At 44.7% G+C, this 13,763-nt stretch overlaps 1 protein-coding gene across 7 annotated transcripts in view; it reads left to right on the top strand.

Moving 5' to 3' along the window:
- The window catches only part of ARSG (arylsulfatase G), a 1,341,775-nt gene that overhangs the window by 899,131 nt on the left and 428,881 nt on the right, over positions 1-13,763 (top strand). For all 7 annotated transcript variants that reach the window (XM_069199865.1, XM_069199861.1, XM_069199863.1 and 4 more), the window contains one exon: positions 11,518-11,705. In XM_069199865.1, coding sequence (XP_069055966.1) covers positions 11,518-11,705 — 188 coding nt within the window. The remainder of the gene's footprint in view (positions 1-11,517; positions 11,706-13,763) is intronic.

The raw sequence follows: 13,763 nt of genomic DNA, 5'->3' as shown, positions 1-13,763 counted from the left end.
ACGACGCAAATTCGGCGCAAACGGAGTATAAATATGCCCCCCAGTATATTCTATGCATCGTAAGAGCAATGTTCCGCTCCTTGAAATGTGGTGCGGCGGTCTGACCGTTGGGACTACAGTGGCAAAACACACTCCCATAAAGTTACAAAGTTAGCCTCACCTAAATTATGGTGCGAATATTAAGAGAGTCCTCTGGCTGAAAACTGGAGAAACAACGTTCAGCCGCAAAGTTAGTCCAATATTTGCCCATAGTCACAACGAAGATTCCATTTATGCAGGAAACAACTAATTCTGTGGATCCCCGAAGTTGCTCAGTCGCTCGTCATCAAATTGTGTAGTAACGCCATAAATCAAGAAAGCTTTGTAATCCTCTTTATTGGAGCAATATCCTTGGATACAAGCGAATAGGTACTGACCTTCATGTGCACTTTCTCTTCTCCCCTCCTCAACATTTTGTGTATCATTTAAATACCAGGAACACACTCATCGTTCTAAATCTACATCCTACGTGACATCTTATAATTCAAATTCTAAATTCTACGTGCCACTTATATGTATTATAAAACTTACCTCATTACTAAAGGGACCCAGCATCAGCGGCAGGAGCACTTTTTTATTCATTCCTAAAAATGATAAATACCCACTTTGCATAGACAGTCGAAAATTGAATGCTATAACCATCGAGAATTTTTGCCTCCCCTTCATATTTTTGCATTAAATCATGTTAAACAAGCCAAAATGTTCTCCAAATTAGACCTTTAAGGAGTTTATATTCCGGTGACAATTCGTAAAGGGATGATTGGAATAGCATTCAGTACTCATTATGGCATTACAAATACTGAAACATGCCATTTGTTTATGCTTCTCTGCCTTTCTGCACTTTGTCAGTGACATCGCCAGAGACTTATTAAATACTTTTTGGCAGTTTAATTCAATGACATACTCGTTTACTGTGACAACCTGAATAACATTTTATACATGGAAAGCAAGAGCCTATCCAATCACGCCAGAACAACTTGTATGCAAAAACAATGACAATTGTGTTATTGAGCTGCTACAAGTTACAGTTTTAAGGATTTCAAATTTCTGGAAAGGAAGTTAGTGTGGATAATCTCAGAGAAAAGGCAGTTGTGACTGACCATGTCCTGCATCTTGTCAAAGAAATTCTGTAATTCCTCTGCTTCAACAATGTTTACAGATTCTTCGTCAAAGACATCTATCTGATAGAGACTTCTAGCCACAGATTCCTTACCTTAGAATATTTCTCAGACATCAGATTGGATTCGGAAATTTTTGGTGGGAAGTACCCCTGCACGCTAGTAGGTGGTGTCATTCGGGTCTGAAAGGCGTCGTCCAGGCTGTAAGTGATGTGTGCAGTGCCTACATAGGTGCCACCCCGCTAGGCTGACATCAGTTCCTTTCTTTCTGCACTAGTGAGTGAGGTCTGGAGAAGAGCTGCCCACAGTTTTTGACTGACCATTCTTCAACCTTTTTGTTGAAGACTTTTGAGACTTTGGTGGTCATTATGACCCTGGCGGTATTATAACCGCAGGGCCAAAACGACAGGAGCACCGGCAACAGGCTGGCGGTGCCTCCCGGCGTATTTTGACCGCGGCGGTAGCGCCGCGGTCGCACCGCCGGGGCCAGCGGTTTACCGCCACAATGGCCCCGGCGGATGTAATCTGCCAGGGCAGCGCTGCTTGCAGCGCTGCCCTGGGGATTACGACCCCCCTACCGCCAGCCTGTTTCTGGCGGTTGGCACCGCCAGGAAGAGGCTGGCGGTAAGGGGTGTCCTGGGGCCCCTGGGGGCCCCGGCCAGCTTTTCACTGTCTGCATAGCAGACAGTGAAAAGCGCGACGGGTGCAACTGCACCCGTCGCACGGCCGCAATACCGCCGGCTCCATTAGGAGCCGGCTCCTATGTTGCGGCCTCATTCCCGCTGGGCCTGCGGGCGCAAACTTGGTTTGCGCCCGCCGGCCCAGCGGGAATGTCATAATGGGGGCCGCGTGAGTGCGGCCACACGGCGGTTACCACCTGGCGGGTCGTAATGACCCCCTTTGTCTCCTGGTGTGAAGGATGTTCACCAGAAAGGAAGATTCTCTGGTGTCTTGAGCAAGACCCCAATGACAAGACATGTGAGGACCACTGCACCATTCCTCCTAAGGCACTGAGGGAGAGGTCCTCAAGCTCCTTGCAGCCCAGTGCCACTCAACTCCACAATGCTGCAGGTCTTGGTTGCAAGGAAGGTCCCGAAATCACTTGCGAAGTCAAACCCGTCAATCGACAACCCACTCCAAGTTGTCAGGGAAGTCGGGTATATCCTACAAAAAGAAAAATAAATTGAATAGGTCTTTGACTTCACCACACAAGTCTTTGGGCGAGCCACCGCGCTGTCGGCACTCAAGCCCTAGCTCTGTAGTGGAGCCTGCACCTGGGTTGTCGCTGCGTCTTCCTGAATTTCTGGGAGCTGGAGCAAACTCCACCCAACTCATTGAAATTTATGAGACCATGCACCTCATTTTTGGGTGACCCGACCCATCTAGAGTGCTCCCGGGCCCCAGGGGCCCAGAAGGGGTCCCTACTGATCTTCTGCTGATGGGTACTCCAGCAGTGGCAATCGGGACACAAGGATACATTGACGGATCCGAAATGGCGCCACCGCCATCATCCGATGACTCCAGTATGGAAACAGACTGATTGATTGAGCACTGGAGCACTTTAAGTACAGCAGAGCTACGGCCAGGCCCTCTCTAAACCTAGTCCACCTTCTGCCTCTTTCATGGGCATGGGAGGGTATTCCAACTGTGTTTTTACATACCCCGCCACCCTGACCCAGCCAGTAAACATCAATCTTTTTGTGGCCAAGGATGCCGTTCCCAATGACCATGTGGGACTGGTAGCCAGAGATGGAGCCGGTCCACCACCCCATCCAGCAGCTACAGCCCTCAACCCCCTTTAGCTTGCCCTCCAACCATCGTAGGCATCCATTGGAGGGAAGGATATGCCATCACCTGCACCACAGGAAGTCAATAACATCCGACCGTTGGGTTTTGCAGCTCGTCCAAAGGGGCTACTCCCTCCATTTTGTGATCCCTCACCCATTCCACCTACTTACAGCAAGCAACCTTTCCTTGTTCCAGCAGGACCTTTTAGCTCTCTTGCCAAGGGAGCTACAGAGAAGTTGCCAGCATCAGAAGTAGGTTGTGGTTGCTATTGCCACTACTTGCTGTTGCCCAGTAAGGAAGGAGACCTCTGTCTCATTCTAGACCTGCACCTATTCTAGACATCTTCCTGAAAAAGAAGAAATTCAGACTGATCACTCTCACCCAAGTCCTGTCTGCCCTGGATGGTATTGCCCGACTTACAGGACGTATATCTTCATATCCGAGCCATGCCTGCCCACAGGTGATACCTGCAATTCATAGTAAGCTATGAGCAATTTCAGTTTGCTGTGCTCCCCTTTGGCTCTACTAGGCTCCCTTGGGTGTTCCGAAAGTGATGGCAGTCATCGCAGCTCATCGGCGGAGGTCAGGTATTCAAGTCTTTCCCTACCTCGACAATTGGCTGTTGGAGGTGGGCTTACCCCAGGCACTCATCTCCTACCTTCAGATTACGGTGAACTTCTCCAACCAGAGCTGGCTATAACGACTGATGCATCACTTCTGGACTGGGCCATCTGGAATAAGTGGAGATCAGAGGGCTCTGGTCTCCGGCAGAATCCGGATGCATCAACAACCTGTTGGAGCTTCCAATGATCCGGTCAGCATTGAAGACCTTTCTTCTTTTAGTAGTGGAAGGCTGGTACAAGTGTTCTCAAACCACACCACTGTCATGTGGTATTTCAGCAGACAGGGTGGGGTTGTGGACCCTTTGTCGAAAGGCAATGAAACACCAAGGCATATCCCTGGGTGTTGAATACCTGGTGGGCTCTCCGAAAGCCTGAACAAACAAACTCAGCCATCGATGCCTAGTGGATAACTAATGACGTCTCCATCCAGAGGTGGTGCCAGATTTCTTTCAGTAATGGGGAGCACGATGGATAGATCTGTTGGCCTCCGTCAAGAACACGCAATGTCAGTAATTTTGCATGCTGGAATGTCCAAGGCTGCATTCGCTTGGAGATGCTTTTTATCTCAAGCGGAGCTCAAGTTTTATGTCTGCCTTTTTGCAAATAACACTCCTGCCCGGGGTTCTGAAGAAGATCAGGAACGACCAAGCCCAAGTCATTCCTGTGGCTCCAGATTCGGCACTGACATCCTGGTACTCAAGCTGTTGAGTGTGAGTTTGAGTCCTCTGTTCAGACTGCCTCTCCGGGAGGGATTTCTGGTGCAGCAACAGGGCAGGACTCTGCACCCAAACCTGAAAACTATTTACTTTCATGCGTGGAGATTGAGGGGCGACAGTTGACAGCTTTCAACCTTCTGTACAAAGTCTGCAATGCAACCTTGGCAGCGGTGTGTCCCGCCACCAAAATGATATATGTCTGCCACTGGAGCACATTTGTGGCATGGTGTAGAGACACGTTGACCCTCTTTTTTTGCACCCGTTTCCCTGGTTCTATTGTTCATTCTTACCTTAGCACAGCAGGACTCTGCTATGGGCACATTACAAGGATATCCCTCTGCCATTTTTGTGGTTTATAGATCATCAGTGTTCAAATCCCTATTGCATATAGTTTTATGCAAGGTCTCTAACACCCACCTGCACCCTTTATTATGCCAGAGTGGGACCTTAATTTGTTTCTTACATTTTTTTGATGTATGCTCATTTCAAGCCCCTAGTTAACTGCTTACTCAGGCTTCTCACAATAAAAACTGTCTTCCTAATGGCGATAAAATCTTCCGGGAGGGTCAGTGAACTGCAGCACATCCTCTGTACCTTACCATCTACCCAAACAAACTGGTCCTTCATACTAGAGTATCCTTCCTACCTAAGATGGCAACTCCCTTTCACATAGACCAGTCCATCACTTTGCCTACCTTTTATGCTCCACCTCACTGTTCTCACACCTCTAAAGAAGGGGCGATCATCCATCGGATGAAGCCAAAAAGAGAGTTGTCATTCTTCTTTGACCACACAAAGAGATCCGAGTGCATGATGAACTCTTAGTGGGGTATGTTGGAGCCAAGAAGGTGGTGCTGAAATGAATGGATAGTGCTCTGCAACAAGATCTGCTACACACTGGCCAAAAAGCAACCTCCTGAAGGTTTGCAAGTTCATTCTACCAGAAAAGTTGCTAAGATCACTGCATTATTTCCCGGAGTTCCTGTCCTGGAAATTGGTCAAACAGCAAAGTGGTTTCCTTGCACACATTTACAAAACACTGCTGCCTGGATAGTCGGATCCGGTGAAGCAGTCACTTTGCCCGTACAGTCCTACTGGACTCTCTAGTGTAATCCATATTGGAGCCCCAACTCTATTCTAAGGTGAGGAATTTGTGGCTAAAAGTCTCTATCAAATGAATAAGTTACTTAACTTCTGTAATGCCTTATCTGGCAGAGATTCTATCTAGCCACAGATTCCTTACCAACCCACCCCTCCTGCCTACTGTCTGAACGGATTTCACAGTAAAGGGTTGTTCCCTTTTTAAAGGCCCTAGTTTAACTCACTTGTAGTCAGTGTTCTTCATGCTCCTCGCTTCTGGTATGGAAAGTCGTGAAAATAAACTGATGTCAGCACACTGGGGTGATGGCTATGAAAGCACCATGCATGCCCCTTCTGGCACAGAGCAGAACAACACCACCTTCCAGCATGCAGGGGAACTACTCACCAAAAATGACCTGATCCAGTCTGATGCCTGGGAAATATTCTAAGGTAAGGAAACTGCAGCTGGTAGTGTCTGTACCAGATAAGGCGTTACAGAAGGTAAACAACTTGTTCTCTACTATTGTATAACCTACCACTTAACCAACCATTAAGGATCATCCTTTTCAGTGGGGATAAAACAAGCTAAGGCTTTCAAGGAGTTAAAGGTTGTATTCACCTCTGCTCTCCTCCTAAGCCCCCCTGATGGTCACCTACCTGTGCATCCTGATATGTTATTGCGGCAATACTGACGTAGAGACTGAAACAGATACCCAGTAGCTTTCTACTCACCAACATTATCTCCCTCTGAAAGATATTATGAAAGCTTTTGGTATTTAAAAATGTTTTGCAGAATGGTGATATGATCTAAAGGGAGCATCTCACACCATAATTGTTTGGGCAGATAACAAGAATCTACTTTAATGTAGACCCTGGAAAACGCTTCATGCCCGACATGCAAGATGGTCTCTATTTTATTCTCTGATCCAACATCAGATTATTTACAGGCTAGTGAACAGACATTGAAAGGCTAATACGTTGTTGTGACAAAACGAAGACAGAAGATTTACCACCGTGTCCTAAAATTCTTAACTCTTCATTAAACAGTCTGTAATAATGGAATCCTTCTTTGTGAAAATCATGAATGCCCAACAGGAGACCAGTGTAGAGCTCAGCATATAAGAAGATTCTCGATGAAGGACGAAGCAACCAATCCTTATGTCAAGGTAAAGCACTCTGTCAAAAGTGTCTAAGCATCTTTTAAGTTCAGAAGAGTTCAGGTGGGAGCTTGTTGAAGGCAGGTAGTTGAAGGTTAGTTCATTTGGCTGAGTTAGACCTATGGAGCCCATTTCCAGGTTTTAAATTGGAACTTTTGTGACAAAAGTAGAAGCTAAAGAATAAAACCATCTACTACACTTACTCAGGTGTCTGACTGCACTCCACTTTGTGACGACACCTTGTCTATCACTTAGTTTGGTACAGGTTTTTCCCTGCACTTTTATTGTGCTTTCCTTCTCAGATCCCTTCTTTTCCTTCTGAGCATACATGTTTTTCTGCTTAACCGCACTTGCTTGCCGAATTTTGAACTTATCTTTCGTTATGGGCTTATTGAAGGTTGGCTTCCTTCTTTCTGTGTTGTGGCGCTCCAGGCCTGTTTCCAAGTCAGACACAGAGATCACCGTTATTTTACTGCACTTAAAAAAGCATAGGTTTATATGAACGAATGCAAAATATAAACCACAAGATATTTGTGTATTACAACACAGGGTTACACCCCCAGTAGAAGTTGCAGGATGGAATAGAAAGGCGGAGGTGCTATGCACAGTGTGGTATTTTTGTGCGGTTTGAATCAAAATAACTTGTGAAGTTGATGCTGCGAGAGTGGATGAGGTGACTGTGGTGCCACAAGGGGAGAGCGGTGATTATAATAGAAGTTTTGGATGTGGCTGTAGTGAAGAAATGTGAATCTGGTGGTAGTTAGTATTGACTTTGGCAGTGGCAGTGGTGAGGAGTAAGCGTTTGTATTTATGAAAACTCTTGTACTGGAGGGCGCAGGTTTCCTTCAGTGTCTTGTGGATGTTGGAATATATCCAACATGTGCATGGGGCCTGAGGGTTGAGGACTCAAAGGAGTGGAAAGGGTGAATCTACGGATGAGTGCAGCATTTTGTGGTTATCAAAGAAGTTTAACTAATGAGATTAATGAGTGCCATGTTGAGGTAGCCTATATAATCTATATTTTCCTTAGTGCTGCACCACATATTTTCATCATGGCTTTTTTACAGGTGCCCTCCACGGAATTTCTTTATCAGTGGATTATTTGATGAAGCGGGTTCCACTTGTAACTTCAATGCATAGATGTCTGTGGAGGGGGGGCGATCTGGCCTTAAATAAGGAGGTCCATTTTGACGATGTAAATCTGCTAGCTTACTATTGCCGTTAAGTGCATTTTGAAAACAAAATCTGTCTCACTAAAAATCTTATTTTTGTTTTACAAAAGACATGAGAAATATTTCACAAGTTCGACATATCGTTGGCATTTTTCAATCGGAGTGCTCCACTACAATTGTAAGGGGTACAGAGTGCACGGAGTATAGAAGAATTAAAAAAATGTGTGCCCAAGTACCCGCCCAGGTGAAATGAATCCCAATGTCTTGCGGTCCAGGCTTATCTTTGTTTATCGCTAGAACCCAAGAGCAAATAACATATCTGAAATGCTAAAGTCAGTGTAGCTGACACCAGAGACCAACAACTAATCACTCAAACCTGTGCTGCAGCAAAATAACCACAGATTCTATTGGAAGGCAAGCAGTAGAGCAATATCCACTCCAAATGTTTGTTATGATCCCTGACAGAAAAAGATTAGCACATACTCTAGCCCTAGGCGGTCTATGCTCAGAACCTGTAACACCCATAGCTATCCTCAGTGAAATGTTAAGACCAGCCACCAATGCTGCAAGCTGCTTGCTCTGTTGTCTCTCTGAAAAGCGAGGAAGGTACGAACTGGGGATAGGCAACCGGTTAAGGTATTGGCAAACGTTCTGTTCCAAACTGTTTTGCATCTGTGTTCTAAAAAAGTAAGCAAAGACTGCAGGTTGTGCTGGATCAAAGTTAAAAGGAGATAAAAGATTTAGATGACTGCAAAGCCTCGAGAAGGTGGCGGTAAAACTCCACATTACTAAATGATATCATTCAGGAGAACCGTGCACACAAGGATACACAATGTAGATGAATTCAGTTTGTTATTGATACATTCCAGAGTCTGCTAGGTCACACTTCCAGCCCTTGCATTTCCTTCTGCCCTTAGGTACCAGCACTACACTGACCGGTATGGAGCCGCAGGGTACTTTCTCTGCTCTCTGGCCCCCTGACGATATACACTACTAGAGAATTCGTACAGGGTTGCCATTACAGCATCGCTGGCTTTTAATTGTCCTTGCTTTTATCAACTACTGTGGAAGTTTCGTTTTTGATGTTTTATGGCGCTTTTTAGATGCTGATTCCTTTTATCTTTGATGATTGCAATGATTATTATTAATTGTGAAATAAATACAAACTTCACACTCACTACACTGACCCTCTGGCCAACTCCCCCTTTGCTTTCAACTAACCTATCATATAAGGAACAGACAGCTGTCGCTCTTTTACATAAAAAGTTTGTGAACTGTGGAAGCAACCACAAAGGAGGATTATTCACAGCAACCCACCCCAATGTTGAAAGTGAGCCATTTCATCAAATGCTGTTGAATCATCATAAGCATAAAATTCCTTCCTGGCTCACCGATAAGAACCTTGACCAACATAATTTGTATATAAAATGTTCACCTTAGCCAAAACATTGACACAGCAGCACAAACGTGATCTAAAATGCCATCTGAGTACTTAAGTTTTTCGGAGACGCAGCTCCACATAAAGTGTCTGTTATCAAGTCCAAACCCAGAAAAAGACGGTACAGTAAAAGACAAAATGCAAGAGATTAAGGGCAAAAAATATAGACATTTAGGCCCATATTTATACTTTTTTTTAGCGCCGTATTTGCGTCATTTTTTGATGCAAAAGCGGCGCAAACTTGCAAAATACAATTGTAATTTGTAAGTTTGCGCCTTTTTTGCGTCAAAAAGCGGCGCAAATGCAGTGCTTAAAATGTATAAACATGGGCCTTAATAAGCTGTAGTTTTAGTATTGCTGATGTACTCAAATGTGAGAAACACGGAATTTGTGATGTGTTGGGTAACAATAAAATTTTCAAGCGTGGATAAGCAACAACTTGTAGCCGAGGGTGATGAAGTATGAAGATCGTAGATGCTTCATGAGAGTGTGAATTTTTGAGTGGGACACGATCAAAGATTGGATTATATGGTGATTTCAGCACTTTCTATTCATTTAGATGTTTCAAAGTTCGAATTGTCTCATCTACTTCAAAAAAGCAGCATTTAACTCCTATCATGTATGATGCGAGCATGAGAATACAACAGTGAGCACAGCCATACAGTATTTTAGACCAAGGTGTTCATTTCAGTCCATTGGATTAGGAAAAATATAGCAAAATCAAAATGCCTTTATATACAGGGAGTGCAGAATTATTAGGCAAATGAGTATTTTGACCACATCATCCTCTTTATGCATGTTGTCTTACTCCAAGCTGTTTAGGCTCGAAAGCCTACTACCAATTAAGCATATTAGGTGATGTGCATCTCTGTAATGAGAAGGGGTGTGGTCTAATGACATCAACACCCTATATCAGGTGTGCATAATTATTAGGCAACTTCCTTTCCTTTGGCAAAATGGGTCAAAAGAAGGACTTGACAGGCTCTGAAAAGTCAAAAATAGTGAGATATCTTGCAGAGGGATGCAGCACTCTTAAAATTGCAAAGCTTCTGAAGCGTGATCATCGAACAATCAAGCGTTTCATTCAAAATAGTCAACAGGGTCGCAAGAAGCGTGTGGAAAAACCAAGGCGCAAAATAACTGCCCATGAACTGAGAAAAGTCAAGCGTGCAGCTGCCACGATGCCACTTGCCACCAGTTTGGCCATATTTCAGAGCTGCAACATCACTGGAGTGCCCAAAAGCACAAGGTGTGCAATACTCAGAGACATGGCCAAGGTAAGAAAGGCTGAAAGACGACCACCACTGAACAAGACACACAAGCTGAAACGTCAAGACTGGGCCAATAAATATCTCAAGACTGATTTTTCTAAGGTTTTATGGACTGATGAAATGAGAGTGAGTCTTGATGGGCCAGATGGATGGGCCCGTGGCTGGATTGGTAAAGGGCAGAGAGCTCCAGTCCGACTCAGACGCCAGCAAGGTGGAGGTGGAGTACTGGTTTGGGCTGGTATCATCAAAGATGAGCTTGTGGGGCCTTTTCGGGTTGAGGATGGAGTCAAGCTCAACTCCCAGTCCTACTGCCAGTTCCTGGAAGACACCTTCTTCAAGCAGTGGTACAGGAAGAAGTCTGCATCCTTCAAGAAAAACATGATTTTCATGCAGGACTATGCTCCATCACACGCGTCCAAGTACTCCACAGCGTGGCTGGCAAGAAAGGGTATAAAAGAAGGAAATCTAATGACATGGCCTCCTTGTTCACCTGATCTGAACCCCATTGAGAACCTGTGGTCCATCATCAAATGTGAGATTTACAAGGAGGGAAAACAGTACACCTCTCTGAACAGTGTCTGGGAGGCTGTGGTTGCTGCTGCACGCAATGTTGATGGTGAACAGATCAAAAGACTGACAGAATCCATGGATGGCAGGCTTTTGAGTGTCCTTGCAAAGAAAGGTGGCTATATTGGTCACTGATTTGTTTTTGTTTTGTTTTTGAATGTCGGAAATGTATATTTGTGAATGTTGAGATGTTATATTGGTTTCACTGGTAATAATAAATAATTGAAATGGGTATATATTTTTTTTTTGTTAAGTTGCCTAATAATTATGCACAGTAATAGTCACCTGCACACACAGATATCCCCCTAACATAGCTAAAACTAAAAACAAACTAAAAACTACTTCCAAAAATATTCAGCTTTGATATCAATGAGTTTTTTGGGTTCATTGAGAACATGGTTGTTGTTCAATAATAAAATTAATCCTCAAAAATACAACTTGCCTAATAATTCTGCACTCCCTGTAAAAGGACAGCATACATATTGGCACCTCATATTAGCTTTGCTAATGCTTCATTGAAATGGATACCCCCTTTTCTTTGATATTAGGTTTGTGGACTTTCACTCTGCTGCTTCTACCTGTTCGCCATCGCGTGCCTCTTTGCTCAGTGGGAGGCTTGGAGTTCGTAATGGGGTTACACACAACTTCGCTGTCTCATCAGTTGGCGGTCTCCCACTGAATGAGACAACCTTAGCCAAGGTTTTGAAGAATGCTGGCTACGTGACGGGTATAATAGGTAATGTTCCTTTTCTTATTACCAACAAAGCTTGCTTGCTTGCATGATTCTAACTGTTATTTCTTGGGTTTGTGTTAACTCAGCTTTGTAAACGGGAGGAGCTAAGGGCCATATGTACGAACACTTTTTCCCATAGACACAGAATGGGGACAAACCTTTGCTACATCTGGCCCTAAGTTATTTAACCTTGCACGGGGACCATCCTCATGTCCAATCTTCATTGGGATGGTTGCACTAACGTTCGTGCACCAACTACAAATGTAAAGCACTTTTCTTAGTGGATAGCAGCTTGTCTCAGAAGCCCCATAAGTCGGTTTGCCAAGTCATCTTTACCTATGTAGGTTCTCTATAGCTACTAAACATGGTATAGGGCTCTTTCAACTCTAGCACCACCACTGAGAATGCCACCCCAGCCCCAGGCGCTCCTCCTCCTAAGTGCTAAGAATGGCAGTTATAAGCCTTTCTGCCAAAACTCTCCAGGAACAGTCCCCTTCTCTTCTAAGGAGGTGATGAGAATATTTCCTCCTACTGTATTTTACATTACATATTTTCTTCAATGTTTTCTCTCCTCATGACGTTGACAGTCATTGCTTTCATTATAAAAAATATGGTCCTGCTCTTCCAAGTTGGACTCAACTTTGATGAAATTATATGCCAGTGAACTGCACCAGTGAGCTCTGTCCCGCACTGGGACTCTGGAGGGCGGAGCTCTGTCCCCCATTGAGAGATTGGAGGTCACTGAAATTCATCCATTTTTTAGAAGACACTAAAATAGAGTAAAATACACTAGCTGAGTTCCCTCCACCATAGGTATGGTATTTTGCAGGAGATTCAGCAGGGGCACTTTACTATGTGTTTAGGGTTTCCTACAGAAATTGGAGGATTTGGGTTCTCCCCATGCTCTTAATGAGTTCCTCTGTCTTACACCCAGCTTCCTCTGTACCATCAAAGGAAGTGCACTAGGCAGACAGGTGTTACTTGCTTCAATCCTTATTGGGTTTTCTCTTGTGTTTCTATTTATTATGACATGCAACAATACCTACCCCTTCATGGTGGCGTATTTGCCCATCTCACCAGACCTAATGCAATTCTGTGGCTTTTGAGACACACACACCTACTGGAAGAAACAACCTGAAGGTGGCATATGTTTGAGTTTTGACTTCAACCTTTTTAAAGGTGAACACTTTTAAGGCCTTGATGGATAAGGCATCAGCTCCCAACATTATATAGTAGTGTTATTTAGAGAACGGTACTTAGTTAGATATATTAAAAGTGTTACTTCACATTTGAATACCATGAATACAATATATCTGATAGTCTTCTAGTTGCAGATTCCTTACCTTAGAATTTTACCCCAGGAGTCAGATTGGATCTGGAGATTTTTTCTTCGAGCAATACCCTTGCGCACTGTTAAGTGGCGTCGGTCGACTCCGCAGGCATCTTTGGCGCTGTAGTCGCCGTGATGACATCGGAAGTAGTACATAGACGCCGCCTCAGCGCAGTGACGTCAGTTCTTTTCTTTCCGTGCCACATGTTGATCTGGAGAGAGCAATGTAGGTCAATTTTCGATCGACTTCGACTCTTTTGGTGAGTTTTTGTGAAAGTTTTTGGTGCGACGAGGTTGTCCCCGAAGACCAGCTTCAAACATTGCGAGGACTGTCACTGCATGATGTCGGTGATGGATCTGCATCGGGTCTGTTTGTGGTACCTGGAGCACGACCACGACCTGAAGTCGTGCTCTGAGTTCCGGGCCATGCACCCAAAGGCCTTGAGGGAGTGGTCCCTCAAACTTATTGCGGCCCAGCGCTCGACTCCGCATCGGTCCCGGTCTTGCTCTAGAGGAAGGGCTTGAGACTGGTCACAGAGCCATCACCACTCATGTTCCTCAAAGTCTTCTGGTCAAGGTAAGAAGAAGTTAAAGAAATCACATCATCCTTCAATTTCACCTGCTGGAGAGGTTCAAGGACTCCCAGGCTACGGCTCAGTCCCTCAGCCTTTCCGCTACTACTCGTCCCCAACAGTCCACCTTTTGCCCCGTTCGTGGCCATGGAAGGGGCT

This window comes from Pleurodeles waltl, chromosome 7 (assembly GCF_031143425.1).
Source record: "Pleurodeles waltl isolate 20211129_DDA chromosome 7, aPleWal1.hap1.20221129, whole genome shotgun sequence".
Taxonomy (NCBI): Eukaryota; Metazoa; Chordata; class Amphibia; order Caudata; family Salamandridae; genus Pleurodeles; species Pleurodeles waltl.
The sequence above is the reverse complement of the archived record's forward strand: the minus strand, read 5'-3'. Positions and strand labels throughout refer to the sequence as shown.